This window comes from Heloderma suspectum, chromosome 10 (assembly GCF_057233095.1).
Source record: "Heloderma suspectum isolate Gila_16-S chromosome 10, 16-S_ref, whole genome shotgun sequence".
NCBI lineage: Eukaryota > Metazoa > Chordata > Lepidosauria > Squamata > Helodermatidae > Heloderma > Heloderma suspectum.
This window is the reverse complement of record NC_139467.1, coordinates 44,434,788-44,454,307: the sequence shown is the minus strand read 5'-3', so window position 1 is coordinate 44,454,307 and position 19,520 is coordinate 44,434,788. Positions and strand designations below refer to the sequence as shown.

Genomic DNA, 19,520 nt, shown 5'->3' with positions numbered 1-19,520 from the left:
CAACACCTTCTAGAACTAACACCAAAAAAAGATGTCCTTTTCATCATAGGGGATTGGAATGCTAAAGTAGGAAGTCAAGAAATAGCTGGGATAACAGGCAAGCATGGCCTTGGTGTACAAAATGAAGCAGGACAAAGGCTAATAGAGTTTTGCCAAGAGAACACGCTGATCATAGCAAACACGCTTTTCCAACAGCACAAGAGGCGACTCTACACATGGACATCACCAGATGGTCAATACTGAAATCAGATTGATTATGTCCTTTGCAGCCAAAGATGGAGAAGCTCTATACAGTCAGTAAAAACAAGACCTGGAGCTAACTGTGGCTCAGATAATGAGCTTCTTATCGCAAAATTTCAGCTTAAATTGAAGAACGTAGGGAAAACCACTAAACCATTCAGGTATGACCTAAATCATATCCCTTATGAATATACAGTGGAGGTGAGGAATAGATTTCAGGGATTAGACCTGATAGACAGAATGACTGAGGAACTATGGACAGAGGTCTGTAACACTGTTCAGGAGGCAACAACTAAATCCATCCCAAAGAAAAAGAAATGCAAGAAAGCAAAGTGGCTGTCTGATGAGGCTTTACAAGTAGCTCACGAAAGAAGGGAAGCGAAAAGCAAGGGAGAAAGGGGAAGATATATCCAACTGAATGCAGAGTTCCAGAGAATAGCAAGGAGAGACAAGAAGGCCTTCTTAAATGAACAATGCAAAGAAATCGAGGAAAACAACAGAATGGGAAAGACTAGAAATCTCTTCAAGAAAATTGGAGATCTCAAGGGAACGTTTTGTGCAAAGACGGGCATGTAAAGGACAAAGAAGGCAGGGACCTAACAGAAGCAGATGAGATTAAGAAGAGGTGGAAAGAATACACAGAAGAACTATACAGGAAAGATCTTAAATGTCCCTGATAGCCATGAGAGTGCGGTCACTGAACTTGAGCCGGACATCCTCGAGAGTGAAGTCAAGTGGGCCTTAGGAAGCATTGCTAACAACAAAGCTAGCGGAGATGACAGTATTCCAGCTGAGCTATTTAAAATCCTAAAAGATGATGCTGTTAACGTGCTGCACTCAATATGCCAACAAATTTGGAAAACTCAACAGTGGCCACAAGACTGGAAAAGGTCAGTTTACATTCCTGTCCCAAAGAAGGGCAATGCCAAAGAGTGTTCAAACTACCGTACAATTGCGCTCATTTCACATGCCAGCAAGGTGATGCTCAAAATCCTACAAGCTAGGCTTCAGCATCATGTGAACCGAGAACTACCGGAAGTACAAGCTGGGTTTCGAAGAGGCAGAGGAACTAGAGATCAAATTGCCAACATTCGCTGGATCATGGAGAAAGCAGGAGAATTCCAGAAAAACGTCTATTTCTGCTTCACTGTCTACGCTAAAGCCTTTGATTGTGTGGATCACAACAAACTGTGGCAAATTCTGAAAGAGATGGGAGTACCAGACCACCTTACCTGTCTCCTGAGAAACCTGTACGAGGGTCAAGAAGCAACAGTAAGAACCGGACATGGAACAACCGATTGGTTCCAAATTGGGAAAGGAGTATGACAAGGCTGTATATTGTCACCCTGCTTATTTAACTTATATGCAGAGTACATCATGAGAACCGCCGGGTTGGATGAATCACAGGTTGGAATTAAGATTGCCGGGAGAATTATCAACAACCTCAGATATGCAGATAATACCATCCTAATGGCGGAAAGCGAAGAGGATCTCAAGAGCCTCTTGTTGAGGGTGGAAGTGGAGAGCGCAAAAGCTGGTTTGAAACTCAACATTAAAAAAACGAAGATCATGGCATCGGGCCCCATCACTTCCTGGCATATAGAAGGGGAAGAAATGGAAGCAGTGACAGATTTTATTTTCTTGGGCTCCAAGATCACCACAGACGGTGACTGTAGCCATGAAATTAAAAGACACTTGCTCCATGGGAGGAAAGCTATGGCAAACCTAGACAGCATAGTAAGAAGCAGAGACATCACCCTGCCAACAAAGGTTTGTATAATCAAAGTTATGGTTTTCCCAGTAGCAACGTATGGCTGTGAGAGCTGGACTATAAGGAAGGCTGAGCGCCGAAGAATTGATGCCTTCGAACTGTGGTGCTGGAGAAGACTCTTACGAGTCCCCTGGACTGCAAGGAGGTCAAATCAGTCAATCCTAAAGGAAATCAACCCTGAGTGCTCATCGGAAGGACAGATACTGAAGCTGAAACTCAAATATTTTGTCCACCTAATGCGAAGAGAGAAGTCCCTGGAAAAGACCCTGATGCTGGGAAAGACTGAAGGCAAAAGGAGAAGGGGACAGCAGAGGATGAGATGGCTAGATAGCATCACCGATGCAATGAATATGGACTTGAGCACACTCTGGGAGAGAGCGCAGAACAGGAAGGCCTGGCGTGCTATAGTCCATGGGGTCACGAAGGGTCAGACACAACTGAACAACAAAGAAAGGGTGGGTGTTCTCCCCTTCAAGCACATCCCTCAAGTCCAAGAAGGAAACAGGAAATGAGGAAGCGAGAGGTCTTAAGGTCTGCTGACCCTGGAAGGAAAGCCCCAGGGCCGGATGGAGCACAGAGAGAGATTAAACTGCAGTCGCCCTTCCTGAGGGCTCCAGTCCCATTGCGCCTGCCTCCCCTCCTGGTAAGTGGGGTGGAGGGGCAGCCTACAGCCCTCCACCCACTGCTTTTCCCTGCAGAGGAAGCACGGCCACTGCTGGGAAACACAGGGGAAAGGCACAGCTCCCGAAGCCTGAAGCTGGCCTGGAACATGCCCCTCCTCCCCGTGCTGACGCAGCACGAAGCTTCTGTGAAGCCCTTCTGCCCAGGGTTCCCCGTCAGCTGTTTTGCCTCGTGGGAAGTTTCACGTGCAAAGCGTTCTCCTGTGCATGTGCAGAAGGCCAAGAGGCAGGATCGTTACCTCTTCCAGCCTATCCAGGGCATCGTTGAGCTTGCGTTGCCGCTCCAGTGCCAGGAGCCACACCTGCTGCCAGCGCGCCGACAGCTGGTTGATGCGCGGGTTCTTTGCTTCCAAGGGCGAGAGGACAGGCATCGGGGGTGGGGCTGCCTGGCTCAAAGGTTTTCCTTGGAACAAAGAAGAAAAACATCCCAGGGAAAATGAAGAGAAGCAGCAGAACGGGAAGGACTCTGCGGAAGGGGCGTGGGGGAAATGCAAAAGCTGAATGCCAAATTCTCCCTTCCACAGAGGAAATTAAACCCCCGTGAAGACCAGGCCAATTTGCAGAAATGATGCAACCTGCTCCTCCTTACTGGGGAATTGTTCTGCAATCAGAGATGGGAAATGCGAGATGAACTAGGAGCGGCAGAAAGTCACCCCAGCCCTCGATGTCAACTGAGCTGGGGGACACCTGAGCAGAGGTGCCCAGGCCTTGGTTTTGAAAGCTAGGCTCAGCCCCGGAACAGGCAAATAATAAAAATGACAGGGGTATCCCTGAGCATGTACAGGGCGCACACTTCTTATTCCTGAGTAATCACAGGCACCAACCCTTGCAAACTTGGGATTAGGGGGCAAAGCTCCCAGGCAAGGGGGCACGGCTCTGCAGCAGGCTTAAGCCCTGGCACCTTTCTATGTGGAACCCTGGCTCCACCCTGGCCCAAAGCCAGCTGAGTTGCTGACGTACTATTGCTGCGGGATTTCTCAGTGAAAGATCCGTGAGTCGGCTCAGTGGCTTTTCTCTTGTATGTTTTCGTGACGCGGTCCACATCCGGCTGTTTTCGGGTCATTTCTTCCATAAAGGACTGGAAAAGGCAATAAGAAGGGCAATGGGGAGGGAGGAAAGAGGGAATGTTTCTTCTGTTACTCTATGTTTACGGTTGCCCTTTTCCTACGTGTGAAGCTGTGCTCTATTCCAAACCACTCAAACCTCATTTTAGCCTCCTCTTTGGACTGTAAGATTCCACCAGCTGTCGCCCAGAACACCTTGGAGCAAACCTCTGCAGCTGCTGGGTGTAGGAACTTGATGGCTTCCTCCCTCCACTCCCCCAACCCAAAATTAATGCTGAAACATTTAGGAAGCCAAGAGTTGCCCGTAATGCCACATCCTGTGCTCACATGAGATAGTTACACAGGAAGACACCATGCCAGATGTCCTCAGGAAACAGGCTGGCCAGGCTGGGGCAGGGCGCCGGGTGGCTCTGGGTGGCAGGTGCCCAAGGGGAAGGCCGCAGCACTCCGCCACGTCACTAAGCAGCGCCAGGCTCTTGATCAGCCTACCGCAACCTGGCCCTCCCCAGATACACCTGACTACAACTCCCATCATCCCCAGCAGGAGCGCACACACCTCGTAAGAACAAAGTTAGGCTTAGTTTTTTTAAAAAATCGCCGAGGATAACTTTCTCAAATGAACCATGCGCTGCTTCTCAGGAAGGGGCGGAGGGGAACCAGTCAAGGCACGCTGTTACCTGGTGCTCTGCAATAAGGGCTTTGACTTGCTCAATGTTCTGCGGCAGGGGCTCCTGGTCCCGCTGGATCAGCGTTGTCTCGGCCCACTGAATCCAGCCCAGGAGCTCCTCTAACAGCTCAGCATTGGCCACCAGTTCCGACAGTGCCGCTTCAAGCCGTTGCTGGTGCTGTTTCGCCCACGTGAGAACCTGGCAGAGAACAAGGCTATGAGAAAAGTTGGTTGCAAAAGAAAGAAAGCCACCCATGTGCATGGAGGAGAGCAGACAAGCGGAACTGGTTACTGAATGTTACTGTTGCTTATATCTTTTTGTTTTAAATGAGAGCTGCTCTAAAAAGTAATTAAAAACATGGGGTAACAGTAATTCAACAGACTGGCAAGGATCTCCAACTCCCAATTATTTAACAATACCATTTTTATCTAAATTAAAATCCCTGATCTGTAGTAACTCGGAAGTAAATCTGTATTTCCACATGCAGGTCATCCCAGTGGGGCTCAGTAGGTAACTGGTTCTACCCCCTCAGCCACCAATTTGCATCTGGCCCCAGTTGTTGGGGCGTTCTAGTAAAAATCAAAGCAGACCCCACAAGCCCACTCTCCCTTGCTCTGTTCTATCACTGGTCCTTCCCCCTTAGCAGCCAGCATATCATTGAACTTTCTATAATAGCACAGCAGCTCAAGCAATGACGGGGGGTGGGGTGGGGGGGCTCACAGGTGATATTTATCCTTATATATTCACAGGATTCTCAAGGCTCTCAGCGCCATTCAGGCTGGCAGCAACTACTAAGAGGTGGAGCCCTTCCCTCCATGCACAAATGCTAAAGGTCCCTGTGGCTCACTTCTTCAAACCGAGCTCGGATGATGGTGATCCAGTGCTTGATGGTGGTGATGCAGTCTGGGTGGCACACAGCTAAGATGACTTCCCCCATCCCCACAGCTGAGTTCACATCTAGTCGTTTCTCTTCGACCTTCTTCATGAACTCCTGTGCAAGGAAACACACACACCACCACCACCACCACCACCATCATCAGCTGTGAAGGGTGATCTCCCAAACACCCCTTTGTCTTGTCCTCTTCTCAACAGCTGCCCACCTTGTGTATATCAATGAGTGACTGCAGGGCCTCAGCATCGTCGGGCAAAGCTCCCCGGAAGCGAAGGGTTTGCTCAGCTTCAGAGAGCCACTCCAGCAGCAAATGGACAGCAGTCCGGAACTCTTCTGCCTGGAGAGAAGGAAAATGCATCCATTACCCCTCCCTCTGTGCAAGGGCCTCAAACGTTGTTGCATGGCACTGGGCCAGAACGGGCCACTGAGCTCAGCATGTTTGCCAACCATGCCCACTCAATGCCACATGCATGTCCATGGGATTGGGGGGTGGGGGTGGTATTTCCAATTCAGACAAGGTGGCCTACAAATGCCCCTCTTTGGGGGAAAGCATTTGGGAGTGGCAAGGAAGGGGAAATGTATCACTACCTTTAGCTGCAGCACTTTAACTGCTTCTGCTTAAGACCCTTCCATAGATCAGGCTGCCTAACGTGCACCATGACACTCTTGTCAAAGGAAGGCATCCAGGGACTGCAAGCCGGTTCCTGCACTTTCCTCCCTCCTTTCAAACGTGCAAAGCCAGAGGGCTAGCAAGGACCACCCAAGGTTTACAAGCAGCAGATGTCACCTCCTCTTCCCCCCACCTGTTTCAAGGCCTCCTCCAGCCGGGTTTGCTTCAGGACAGACATCTTGCAGACGGTGTCCCAGCGGTTGCTCAGTTCCTGCAGCTGCACTTTCACCCACGTGGTGTCATCACGGCTGTTCTCAATAAGCTCCCGGCCTGAGCGCTTGAGGACCTGCACAGTGCCTGTGCGCTTCCCAAGTTCTTTCTGGAAAACCTATCGGGGTGGGGTGGAGGGGCGGGGGCAGAGAGAGAGAACACAGCACACTTATGCATCTCTAGAGGGACTCGAGCTCCCCGTTCAGTGCTTCAGCACAGAACTTGTCAACAGAGGCTGCAATCCGAAGTGTATTTATCAGGACACCCCACTGAACACAGCAAGGCTTACTTCCTAATAAGGACAGTGTACAGGACTAAAGGACTGACCCAATCTGTCCCAATCCAGGGTTCTGCACCGCCGCTGTTACCTTGTGGGCATCCATTAAGTTCATGACCAGATCCAGGTCCCCGTGGACAGGCTGGTCTTCAGCTAACTGCGGCTCCACCTTGTACAGCCAGTCGACCAATGCTTGCAATGCGTCCATGAACTGGCCAGAGAACAGAAGTGCCTCTTCCAGTTTATGCTGCCTGTGAAGGCAAAAAACAGAGAGGCATTCTCAGATCGGCCACCTCCTCGCTAAACATTCTATTGTTCTCAGTGCGGTTTGTGCCTGAATAAATATGTGGTGCTCACAGCCCCAGGCTCCTGTTAAGAAAAGTGGGTGAACCAGTTGCTAGGGAGCACGAGTGGGAGGATGCTGCTGCACTCGTGTCCTGCTTTTGGGTTTTTGGGAATCTGGTTGGTCACTGTGGGAACAGAAGGCTTGATATCAGAAAGTCTCCGGCATTAATGGAATAGGCACTGCCCTGACTGGATCTGCAATCGGCACCCCAACTGGTCCAATGTACGTCTTGCTGCTGACAAAAGGCCCCCCAAATCCTAGACAGACAGTTTGCTTGGACTGGTGCCTGGCTTCGACATCTCCTACCAGGGTCACCGGCAGCTCAATTTCTGTTGCAAGATGCTAGCTGTGATGAAGCCCTCGTGGGTGCTCTCACTCTCACCTTTCCACTGACTTGCCACAGACAGTGTCCCACTTGTCACGGACTTCTCCGAGGAGATGGTCCAGGTTTTGGGTATCGTCTGGGAACTGTGCTTTCTCTTTCAAGGCTCTTCCTGTCCGGATTGTGGTGTCATAAACAGGCTGTTTGCCACCCAGGGTTTTTTGGAACTCCTAATGATTTTTGTCAGCAAAGAACAAAATACATTTCAGATGGGGATGAAGTCAGTAACTACAGATGCTTTTACAAGACACAGAAACCTTTCCCAATGTATGTCTCACCTTTCCACCAGTGATTTCGCAAGCACCTGTGTTTGTGTATAATTTTCGCTCTTTCCCGCCACCCCTTCAAATCTTAGTCTGGTAGAGGTTGCACCTTCAAGAAGAATGCCGATGTTTCCCTGTCTCTGATGGCACCACCACACCTGGACCAGGTGCAAGGCACTTACTACTTTGCGCAGTGTAAGACATCATGTGCAAGGCTCCTCTCCCAATCCCAAGCATTCACAGTTTTGAAACCATCTCTGGCAAGAGGACTTGGAAAGACCTCTTCCTGCTAGAGACCTTGATTCTAGGTAGACAGTCCTGGGTGAGATAGTCCATCAGGCCAATCAAGTTACAAAACAGCCTCTCAGTCTCTGTGCAAGCCAGGAGATGTCGCAGAAAATTCACATTTAATACCTTGATAATTGGGGTGGGGGGGGTTGAATGGTTACATGTGGCTGGAAAATTATTTAGGTGTGAACAAAACCGATTTAGAATGCATCATTTTAATACACTGCATTTCTAAAATAACTAACTTCCTCTTTAAAAAATAAAAGTTAGCATTTTATTTTAGAACTACCTGGGGAAAGTGAATTCAGACCTTCCAGGACACAGGACAGAATTTCTGCTGGTTAAAGGGCATCTCTTGTGTAGATTGTTTTTTCTACACAGGTTTGAAAATATGAGACATGAAGCTCTCTGTGCCATTAGCGGTCTTCAATCTTGCTGGCATGACTCCACGGTAAAATTTACGAAGCAAGAGTCCATACTCAGGATACTCAGGACCTCTTAACAGTTAGGGGCATAACTAATCTGTGTCAAGTGACTTTGGATGCAGTCTTGCTGGTGCCTGGCAGGATCAGACCAAGGGCCACCCAGCCTAGAATTCTTTGCAAGAAACCCAGCAACCAGCACGAGTCGCTAAGTGGGTTACTTGAACTTCGCCAGTGATCCACTGATGGACTGCACTCTTTCCTTCTGCCAAGCCCAGCTCTAAATGGACACCAAGACATTGCAACTGGACTCCAACCTTGTGCTTAGAGAGCTGCAGTTTGATCTTGTCTGGATCATTGGAAATTTCCAGCTCAGAGTCCAGATGATTTTCAGCATCTTCCAACCAGTCGACCAGCTTTTTCCAAGCTTCATGGAACTACAATGATGAAAAAGGTACACAAAAGTGTGCTCAGTATTTGGCTGCCTGTTTTCCAAAACACCCCTGCCCTATCCATGCTCAAGCCACCCCTGGCCCACACTGCCATGACCTCTGCCTTGCCTGCCTTCCTGCTTGCCTATTTACTCACCTGCCACAGGGATACCCCATTCAACTCTGCCCTTTGTCTCAGAGCAGAGTTGTCTCAAGCCCTCGGTGGTCTCTTCAGGTGCTCCAGGGTCAGGGCTTCTTCAACCCTCCTCTCCGGGCACACAGCGGTTTCATTAGCCCCTGGAAAGATGGGGAGGGCTGCCCCAGCAATCTTCTCTGGAGCTAATGGCCAGCGCTCCATAAGCCTCTGCTTTCACTCCCTACCACTCTGCATCAACATGAAGCTTCTGGTCTCCTCATGGTTCTTACCCATTCTGCAACACCACCAAGTTTCTAGTCCTCATTCATAAGTTTCTCTAACGCTCTCTTACCCTGACTGTATTTCCTCATTTATCTCTTCCGTTTTTGCACCCACTCCTTGCTCCCTCCTCCAGCACAACCTCATTTTGACTGTTGGCCTCTTTTGCTTCCTTCCACAGCTCCGATTCTGCCATTTTACTCCCCAGGCCTGAAACAGCCTGAGCAAATTCAAGACACCTCCCCTTCCCTCCAGGTCTCCCCTTGAACCACCTGTGCTCCTCCATTGCCAGCTGAGTCCACAATCCTTCAACTCACTGCCAATCTCCCCACTTCATCTGTCCTGTATGTTTTACTATAAGCCAGAATAGCATCACTTCAGCTTTTCTGAATCACTGCTGGTTCTGAAGACATGCACAGTAGGAGCAGAAATGTTTTGCTGCTCCTGGGTCAACTTCTTTGTTCCTGTTTACTAGCCCACAAGTGATGTTTCTCACCTGTTTTGCCCGCTTCCTGGCATCATCCAGGGCCCGTCCCCTTTCAACTGACCGCTGGACAACCTTCTCCCAGCGGGACTGCACGCTGACCAGGAGGTTCTTGATGAGGACCACGTCCTGCTTCTGACTGAGAAATTTCAGCTGGTTCCCACTTTGGTCCAGGCTAATGATCTGGTCTCGGTGGCCATTCACTTCATTAGCAAACACCTGGGAAGGGGGAGAGAAACGAAGGATAAATCCCTGCAATACTTCCTTTTGGTTTCCTTAGGATACCACACAATGCAAAGGGACGTGCAATTTATCTAGGATAGGGATAGGAATCTTTTGGGCCATGGGCACATTTGGCGATTTGAGAAACTGTCCTGGGCACCACCACAAAATGGCTGCCATGGGAAGCATGGCAAAGGACAGGGGATCTGTCCAAAACACTGAGTGCAAGGCAGACTTGGGGTTTAAGCCCAACACACTGAAGAACCCCTTTGCGCCCACAGTTTTCAGCACCAGCAGAAACCTATTTCACAGCAATTCTAGCTGCTGGTAAGAAAATGTGTGGTTGTTTTTTAAAGTGGGAAGGGTAGGGCACCTGGGGGTGGGGGCACCAACCACACTGTCTGCCCCTGATACAGGACGATGTTTTGTTTTGAAGCAAGGTAATGCAGAACTCTGCTTCTGAGAGCCACTGCAGACAAGAGGCTGGCAAGAGAGCCAGAATGCAGAGCTGAAGCCCCTCCACCATCACAGGTGGCCCTGGGCAAGGGTTTATGCTCTCAGACTCCAGTTTCCCACCTTTAGGGCAAGAGAGTTATCCTGACCTGCCTCACAGGGCTGTTGCAAGAGTAAAGAGCTTTTGCACATTAAAGGGTATGTGCAAATGGTCCTGTTCAAAACCTAAGGCTGGACACTGAGTGTGTGTGTGTGCGTGCGCCGTGTATCTGTGCTGGAGGAGAGATTTCGTGCTCTATGTGGACGGAAGACCCAGAATACATTATCCAGCTGTTATTTTAATACTCAAATTATACAACCATAAACAAATTTCCAGTGTTTAAGCTACATCTCCCTTCCTGTAGTTTCATTATGCAAGCCAAGTAACTCCCCCTGGCTCTTGCTCACACACGAACACACATGCGCGCGCACTTGGGCATAGTAAGGTACATGGGTGCCTTTACCTTGTGATCTTCTATCTGTGAGAGCACAGTGTGGAGGATGAGGCTGGGTTGAGGAGCAACGTTCAAACTCTGTTCAGCGAGGGTAAGCCAGTTGATGAAGTCCTGCAGGGAATTCTGGAACTCTGTTGCCAAGCTGAGCGCCTCTTCCAGCTTGGACTGAATTTTAAACAAGGGGAAGAAAGCAGAGGAGGGAGAAAGAAAGGCTGAAAGAAAGAAATACTAGCCAAACAAAGCTCAGTTTTTGGCTTCTCAGACAAAGGCTATGATTGTTTAATAGATGTGAGACCTCTTTCTGGACCTACTCCGTCCAACCAGAGTACATGTCTTTTGTATTAACACTTTCAGTGGGGGAACTCACCCCCCTCAGCCACTTTGGGGGCAGTTTCTCTGTAAACAAAAAACACCGGGGTGGGATGGGGGAATGAGACTGTCTATTGCACATGCACAGAATGGTTGTAGCTTCCTGAGAATGGAATTCTAGAGAGCCAGACTGAAAACAAAGCCCCCCAAAAGAGCGACTTCCTCACTTGAACAAGTTACAGCCCTTCAACCATTACATTCTTCCAGTCCATCCCTAAAAATGTAAAGCAGAAGAGAGAAAAAGAAACACAGGTTTGGAAAGATGTGCATCGTTCAGGCCCGCTGCAGAGAGCGCTAGATTCACTGCAGCAACCTGTTGTGTGTATGTGTGTGCATACACACACACACACACACACAAGTGGCAAACTCAGATCTGCATCATGTAATGTCTGGAATGGCCTATACCACAAAAGGCTCCATTAACCAGCCCTGTGTGAAGGAAACAAGCAGAAGCCTGAAAGTTTGGTCAACTAACTTGATAAGCTCTATATTTGAGGTCTAAAACCTCTGGTCTAGCTGTTCCAACTCAATTCAGAATTGGAGCTGTCAGACATCTCAAGGGGCTTGGACTCATCCCTGACAATGATTAGGCATCTAAATTTTTTTGCATTGTTATCCTTTTGAACTTTTCCCAGTCTTTCTATTTTTTTTAAATCCCAAACAAATCCTCATTTCCTTAAACAAATGTAATTTTACTTTTTTATTATAATTCTATGCTAGAGGGTCACTCACACTGGCCATCCCTTAGCTGAATGTACTATTGAGAGTTTGGGACAATAACTGTGTATCCTACTCAAACAACTGTGATAGTGGAAGCCATTATAGTTCACTTGTAAGTTCTGGGAGTCACTGTACCGTCATTCAGATCCTGATCCTTCACACCCTACTGAACCTCCCACCTGCCGCCTCATGCCCCACCGCCAGCCCCATTCTCATTGCTCCTGATGCCAAGCAGGCAGGCAGCCACGCTCCCCTGGGGGAACCTCCAACGTGTGGAAGGGCATCACAAAGAATACAGACACAGTCAGCCCAGAATAAATATCCGTGCCAGGAGTGCCAGTGTCCAGAAGCCACAACCTTTGACCAGGAGCTTTCACCCCAAGTTAAGTGGAGGGTGGCTACTCAGTGGGAAGGAAAAGGCACTCTGCATATGCTCATTCACCTTTCCAGGGCTGAACTCTGGTGAGCCCTGATTTACATTCAGCACTGAATATTGGTTATATTCTAGACTACCTCCCTCATCAAATGTGGACTCTCTTGAAGTTCTGTCATTCCACCCCACCACCCTGTTTGAAACAAACCTGTATTCCTTTAATACCACTTAAGTTCCAACAGCTCCACTTTGAATCCAGGGCCCCCAATATACATATGTGGAGATTCTCATTTTCTTGAATGAACCTGGGCATGCGCTGTGCTCACCAGAAAGGCCTCCTGTCTCACAAGAGAAGGGAAGTCCTTTCGGCGTGCTAGTTTGCACCACACAGATATCAGCACAGTAATTTGGTGGTTGGTACTATAGCCCCAGCCTGTCACTGTTGCATGCTACCTTTCGCTCCTCCATCTTGGTACTGACGAGGCCCCACTTCTGTTCCAAGAGAGCCACACTTTGCTCTGTCTTTGATCCAGATCCAGAGTCATCCCGGCTCAGAAGCATCAGCCTCCCCTTAGCCAGGAGTTGGCCATAGACCTCCTCGTTGGCTTTGAACTGGGCATAGAGCTCCTGCAACACAAGAGGCATTTTACATCGGGGCGCTGTGTAGATTTTATCTCTTACATGGCTGTACACATGCACAGGGAAGACACGAGTGCACCACTTTGCATGAAGATTACCTGCACCTCTTGCTACATGTACTTGGCTCTGGGAATTTTCTACCTTTTACAGCTTCCCAGCATGTCTTGGTGCCTTAAAATGGATATATGCATAATTTTCACAGCTGACTGCACACACATTTCCCCGCCACAAGAGCCTTGTGTGAAGCTTTATGTGTGAGGTGGCCCAGGGATGCTGATGCCAGCTGCTGGCTGAGTTACTGCAAGGACCATGGAATGTTCACGAATATCCCAACTGTGCACTGCAAGGTGAAATGCAGCTGAGTCTTCTTTCCCCATCTATTTCTCTGTGTATTCTACATATTTCATGTCCCACCTGTGATGTGTATATTGAGTGACTTTCCATACTGAATTAAGGGGCAGCTCGCTCAGTTATCCTGAGGATCAATTCAGCAACCACTACTTACCATATGGGCATTCAGTTGTTCCCGCGCAGTTTCTGGCAGCCCACCTGTCGGTTTGGAGGCCGACAGCTGGTTCTCCATCCTTGTGAGCCATAGAAGGAAGTCTTCTATTTCACCATGGAAACCCTGAGCCTGCAAAGACACGCAAAGCACATGTTGGATAAAGTGGTACAAGCAACAGCCATTTATAGCCTCATTTTAATATCTGCAGCCCCATTCTTTCCTGAGGCCTCAGGCTGAGGTGTCAGGATTTTAAAACAAAATAAAAAAAGGACAGAAACACATATTTTGAAGTAGTCACGTAAAAAAACACCAAGCAAAAATCTTGAAATCATGAAAACCCAAAGGAGCCCCTTCCCCATGGCCCTTGTCCAGCTTAGCCCTGGCCACCAGGACTAAAAAGGCCTGGCTGCTCTTCTGAATGACAGGATGGTGAGTCTCCAATGAGATGCAGTTCCATCAGAGTAGCAGTGGCTGAGAACGCTCCTCTGGGCATCCACAGAGAACCAACTGTGGGGCAGGAGCTCTGGCTTGGTAAGGATATAGGCAAAAGGGCAGCTTCTGAGAGCATATGCTCTCCAGGTAACTAGAGAGGCAGACTCACTCTGCTGGACCGTAGCTGCCTACCTGCTGAAGGGTCATCTGCAGCTGCTGCTCCCGCTCTTCTGTCTTCTGCAGCACCGACTCCCAGCATGAATTCATTGTCTCGAGCCGGTTCCAAAGGCTGCTAGCATCGTCCCCAGCACTGGATTCCAGGAGCTCATTGCCAGCCTTGTTCACAGTTTCCACTGTGGATTGGTGGGCCAGGACATCGTTTTTCAGCACCTAGCATGGTGTTGGGAGTGGAGAAAAGAGAACAGGAGATGCTTTAGTGATCCTGTACGTTGCCAGACATGCCAATATTCTGCTACTGGTGACATAGAAAGGAAGGTTTCATTCTGGCTTGGGAAAGCAAGGGACATGTCTGCCATTCCAAAGGGCAGGCCTGACACTCAAAGCAGAATCGTGTACATGATACAAGGCCACCACTCCCCCCTGGCATGACCATGATTCTTCAGACTTGATCCCTTAACCTCTTACCCTCATAAGAACATAAGGACAGCCCTGCTGGATCAGACCAAGGGTCTATCTCGTCCCTGCATCCATTCTGTTCACACAGTGGCCAACCAGCTGTTGACCAGGAACCCACAAGCAGTACGCAAATGCAACAGCACCCTCCTTTGATCCTATTCTCAATTTATATTAAGGCTTGAAAACGTCAGCCCAAGAGTCGCCAGAAAAATCTACTCATCAGGTGTTAATCTTTACCTGTTTGTTTGAGCTCAGTCCATCTAGTGCAGCATTCTGTTCACACGGTGGCTGACCAGATGTCGACGGCAAACCCACGAGCAGGACCTGAGTGCAACAGCACCCTCCCGCCCATGTTCCCCAGCAACTGGTGTACATAGGCATACCACCTCTGGTATTGGAGGTAGCATTGAGCCATTGGGACTAATAGCCATTGATAGCCTTGTCCTCCAGGAATTTGTCTAACTAACCTTACTTTCGATGAGGCAGCAGAGACAGGATGCACAGATATGGAGAAATAACAAACCCCTTACTAACTTCTTCCCAGAAAGTCTACTATCTTGCCAGGTCTCCCCTCTCTTCTCTTCTGTTATCACCCCCCACTTTGCTGGAGAAACCAGTCAACTTTCCCTGCTTCTTTTCTCGTCCCCAGGCTTGTGTGCCTTCAGGGAAAGGAAACTTGCCGGCTGCCCCTCTTTGCTCACCAGCTCTGCTACCAGCCTCTATTTCCTTCCCCTGCCAGTCCCTGTATCCATCTCCCATCCTCTGCTAGTCACTTACACCAAACCACTGCTTTCAATGTGTCTGCCTTAATAATTAGAATGAGTATTCTGCATAAATGAACAGTAATCTTATAAAATGCCTATTGCCATGATCTGAGGACTTGAATGTATGTTTTTAATTCTTTTCAATAAATTACTCCTAGGTTAAGCAACCATGTCTTCAATCTCAAAATCACCTTAGGGAGAAATCCTACGGCTGCTACACAGCAGCTAGACGGCCATAGGATATGCTGTTTTCCGGGAACTGACCTCAGAGCCTGCGCTCTGAGGTTGGCTCCTGGAAAACTGATCTCCCCCCATGTCTGTGCTGCCTCAGAGGCAGCATGGAGAAGCCCCATCCTCCGCACTCAGAAAAGGGGTGCAGAGCGTCTGAAAAGGGGCAGAGCTGGGGGCTTTCCGGGGCAGGGAGAGGGGATCTGCATGTATGACACATCCTACGTGTCATACAGCAGCCTTCTCTCCCACGTGGCCCCCCCGCAGCTAGACAGCCGAAAACGGCTGTCTAGCAGAAAAAGCAGGGCAGGAGAGGCATGGAGGGAATGATCCCCCCTGTGCTTCTCCTGGCTTGCTTTGGATAGGCGGTTGCCTCCGAGTTTGGAGGCAGCTGCCTATCTAGTTAGGATTGCACCTTTAACCTCTGAAGGCGCTAAGCTTTGGGACGCTCAGAGCTCAATGTTAAAGGATCCCTTCAAGTGTCAAGGCTGCATGTGTGAAAGTGTGCACTCAGGCACAGCGCGACAGGGATACTTGCTAACACGAATGTCTCTGTGGCACTCATAAAGGGTGGCGGTGGATGGGCTTTCAGAGCCACCCCTGCTAGTCTGCTCAGCATCTGCCTCATGATGATTTTGGCAAACACGTTCACAACCAAAGCAACACAGGAGAAGATGCTGTCTGGTCAAGCCCACACACACTGTTAGTGTTAGGGATTAGTTACTGGCATGCCCAGGCCAAACGCGGCCCACGGAAGGGTTCCAGTTGCTCCCCAACCCAAGCAAATGCTTGGGTTAGGGAGAATGTCATCCCTTGATGCTGTTCTCAAAATACGCCCAGCCTTTCCCTCAAGCCAGCCTCCATCTGACTGTAATGGCCTAGCAGTAAAAGGTGGAGATTCCTGGGGTGGAAGGGCTGTTTGGAACAGCAAGGAGGAGGAGACAATTCTGTCACCCAAAGGCTCAGATCTCAAGGCCAAAGAATATAAAGGAGCTGCCTAAACTCGAGTCTGGCCACTGGCGTATGTAGCTGAACGCCGCCTTCTCTGACTAGCAGCAGCCATTTAAGACTGTAAGGCCGAGGCCCTTCTGAGCCTTGTTACTGGAGACGCCAGGAATGGACCCAAGCAAGGCCTGCATCCTACCACCAAGCTAGGACTCCTCCCTCAGTTGCTGGGCAGGGACTGCCTACGCAGAAAAGATCTGCAAGTACACTTCCTTGCACTTACATGGTGCTTAGCTAATTCCACTTCAATGACCTTGGGATCGCCACTGATGGGCCTTTGTGCATCCAGCAGCTCTTCCGTGTGGGTCAGCCATGCCATCAGCTCAGCCAGTGCGTGTTGAAACTGGCCAAGGGCCAAGAGAGCCCCTTCCAACTTGTGCTGTTCGTTGAAGGCAGCAAGAGGAATTCAAAAGAAGAAGAAGAAGACAAGGCAACAAGAGGAATTAACAACGAATCCAAGCACAGCTGTTTTGATTTATTTATGGGGCTTTTCACTTTGCCTTTCCACTCTGATGAGGGGTGCTCAAGAAGGGCTAAAATCATTTTAAAGTGGTATATGACTCAACAACAGAACTGATGAAAATACAAAAGGGAGGCAGAAGGAAGTCGGACGGAAGGAAAGCCAAATGCTGGCCTAAACACAAAAATCTGTAATTAGTAATGGAAGACCTTCTTCTGCAAAGGGGCAGGGGGTTTCCCAGCCAGGGTGCTGCCACTGAAAAGGCCCCTGAACCCCACACTCCAGGCCAGGCCTCTCCAGCGGAGGGCAGGTGTTGGACAGGACCATTCGGAAGAGGTGGTCCTTGAGGTAACCTGGCTCTCAACTATTTACACCTGGAAAGAGGGTAACCAGCACCTGGAAATGATGGAACTTCAGGGCATCCCCACCTCCTGCCCCAACCATTTGCCATACCTGCCGATGGGCTATTTTGTCACCCAGGTTCTCCCAGAGATGCTTCAGCTCTGTCAGCGGCTCCCTAATGATGTCTCTGTCCGTCTCGTCTGTAGCTTTTTTAAGCATAAGCTCCCCCTGGTGATTCAGTTTCTCCATCTCAATTTGCTGCTGGTAAACTTCCATTTTAAATTCCTGCCCCAAAGGAGAAAGCCGGAGGTTTCAAGTTCTGGACTGTGGCTCCCTCACCACCACCCGGCGCACACCTCAAAGACCGGGGAAACTCCCCTTGTTTCTCATCTGGCGTGCGCACGCGCACACGTACCTTCATCTCGTTCAGCTGCTCTTTGACGGTGTTGAGGTCCGTGCCCACGGGGGGCATGCTGCAGAGTTTAATCACGGTGTTGTCCAGCCAGTCAAACATGGCCTGAAATGAACACCCCCGCAAACGAAGATGAAACCAGACAACTGTCACCCCACCAAACACAGCAAGCTGCAGGCTGTGTGAAGGTGGTCAGCACAGGCATGGTAGCATTTTCCCTCAGCCCATCCTCTCTTAGGCTAAACTGGGGCTCTGAGCTGCTGGGTGCTTGCGGAAAACAGCTTTGCTGAGTCATGCCAAAGCTCTGTATCTAGCCCAGTATACTGTTTTCAACACTGGCCAGCCAGGGGCCTCCTGGAAACTCACAGGCAGGGCTTGCTGCCCGTCCCTGCTGCTTCTGCCCAACCTCTGCCACTGAGGCGTGCCACTTCTCCACACAGAGGCCCCCCTTAGAAAGAAAGAAAGAAAGAAAGAAAGAAAGAAAGAAAGAAAGGCCTCATCATGTCTTAATTGCCCCTGACATTCCCATCCTAAGAATCCATGTACTCCTACTGTCTCAGTGGTACTCTGAGGGAAATTCTTTGGAACAGCTGGGATCCATTTCAGGCTGTAGCCAACTGGAGATCCAGAGGCTCCCCTCGCCTTGCCTTTGTACCCTGCCCACAGCCCAATACCTTTCCCCGGCTCAACGCAGCCACTTGGTGTCACCTGCAGCGTATCCTGATACTGAACGGCTGACTGCATGGCCTCCTCGAGCTGCTCGAGCCTCTCCTTCCAGGTTTTGTTCAGGTTTTCCCAGGCACTGTTCATCTGCAAAAGCAAGGGGGAGCTTGCCAGGCAGGGAGCCAGGTGGACAGCACCTCGGGGAGAAAAGGATTTGAGGTGGGGGAGCCCCAGGCAACAACCCCTGCTCAGCTATGCAGCACTGAGGGTGGCCCTTCCTGGGCAACTGACACTTGCACCTTCTGAGTGGCAAGATGGACTCCCCATCACCCCTGCTTTCCAGGCGCCTTCCAACAGGGCATTTGTACAGGAGCCTTTTCTGGAGGGAGGGGAGGGGAGCCCCATGTTACCTGCACTCTGCCAACTCTCCTCTCCGGCCGACTTGCTCTGCAGATGCAGTGAATCACTGGCAAAGCATGGCTGGCATCATACATACAGGCGGAGGAGCAATGCCTCCCCAGGAGATTCCCCACCCTACCTTCCTGCCCTCCCAACCTAACACTGAAACATCAAGTTGAGAGCGGCAGGGACGTCTGACTGCAGATGTGCCTCTATCTGAATCAGCAACCAGGTCTACCCACCTCGTCAATGCTTTTCTTCACTTCTGGTTTTTCTGTCTCGCCACAGGCAAAAATCAGATCTGTCCCAAGGATCCGAATGAATTCCAGTTCTTCATGTAAACTGTCTGTCTCCTCCTTGATAGTCTGCAGATAAGGTCAGAGCCATGGCTGATCGTTTATTAGCAAACTCTGCTCCAGAACAACATTTGGGCTGCCACACATTTATATGCAACACACATTTATAAGCAACCCTGGCTCTTAAATTGTATTTCTGATAAGAAGGAAATTTCTAAAGAAAGAGCCGTGAAGCTCAGGCAGCAACACACATGCCTTGCTATAGCAATATGCAAGATAATTGACAAAAACTATTAAAGCAGAGCTTTTAAGGAGCCACTGAAGATGACCAAAGGATGGAAACTTGTTCAGATCTTTTTATTTGAGTTAATTTTCATTCTGGGGTCTTGTGTTTTTCCTTACATGGAAGAAGCATTTTTTGACGTTTATGCTCCTAGAAAGCAAGACCCACAGCCTATTAGCGCAAGCTGAATTAAACAATGTCCCCCATCCCAAGAAGCTTAATAATCACCACAAACATCTGACAGGCTGCTCTGAAGATGGAAATTACAGAATTGTAAGGAATCCATTCTTGACCAAATTTCTGTCACAAGAAGGATTACAGC

General features: G+C 49.4%; 1 protein-coding gene across 10 annotated transcripts in view; it reads right to left on the bottom strand.

Moving 5' to 3' along the window:
* The window catches only part of MACF1 (microtubule actin crosslinking factor 1), a 334,205-nt gene that overhangs the window by 18,249 nt on the left and 296,436 nt on the right, over nt 1–19,520 (bottom strand). For all 10 annotated transcript variants that reach the window (XM_084816162.1, XM_084816155.1, XM_084816156.1 and 7 more), the window contains 19 exons: nt 18,862–18,984; nt 18,266–18,367; nt 17,561–17,662; nt 17,257–17,430; nt 16,567–16,722; nt 13,903–14,100; nt 13,279–13,407; nt 12,588–12,761; nt 10,682–10,837; nt 9,516–9,722; nt 8,491–8,610; nt 7,201–7,370; nt 6,564–6,723; nt 6,119–6,313; nt 5,524–5,652; nt 5,271–5,414; nt 4,433–4,621; nt 3,652–3,769; nt 2,931–3,094 (listed from right to left, as the gene is read on the bottom strand). In XM_084816162.1, the coding sequence (XP_084672288.1) occupies nt 2,931–3,094; nt 3,652–3,769; nt 4,433–4,621; nt 5,271–5,414; nt 5,524–5,652; nt 6,119–6,313; nt 6,564–6,723; nt 7,201–7,370; nt 8,491–8,610; nt 9,516–9,722; nt 10,682–10,837; nt 12,588–12,761; nt 13,279–13,407; nt 13,903–14,100; nt 16,567–16,722; nt 17,257–17,430; nt 17,561–17,662; nt 18,266–18,367; nt 18,862–18,984 (2,910 nt within the window). The remainder of the gene's footprint in view (nt 1–2,930; nt 3,095–3,651; nt 3,770–4,432; nt 4,622–5,270; nt 5,415–5,523; nt 5,653–6,118; nt 6,314–6,563; nt 6,724–7,200; nt 7,371–8,490; nt 8,611–9,515; nt 9,723–10,681; nt 10,838–12,587; nt 12,762–13,278; nt 13,408–13,902; nt 14,101–16,566; nt 16,723–17,256; nt 17,431–17,560; nt 17,663–18,265; nt 18,368–18,861; nt 18,985–19,520) is intronic.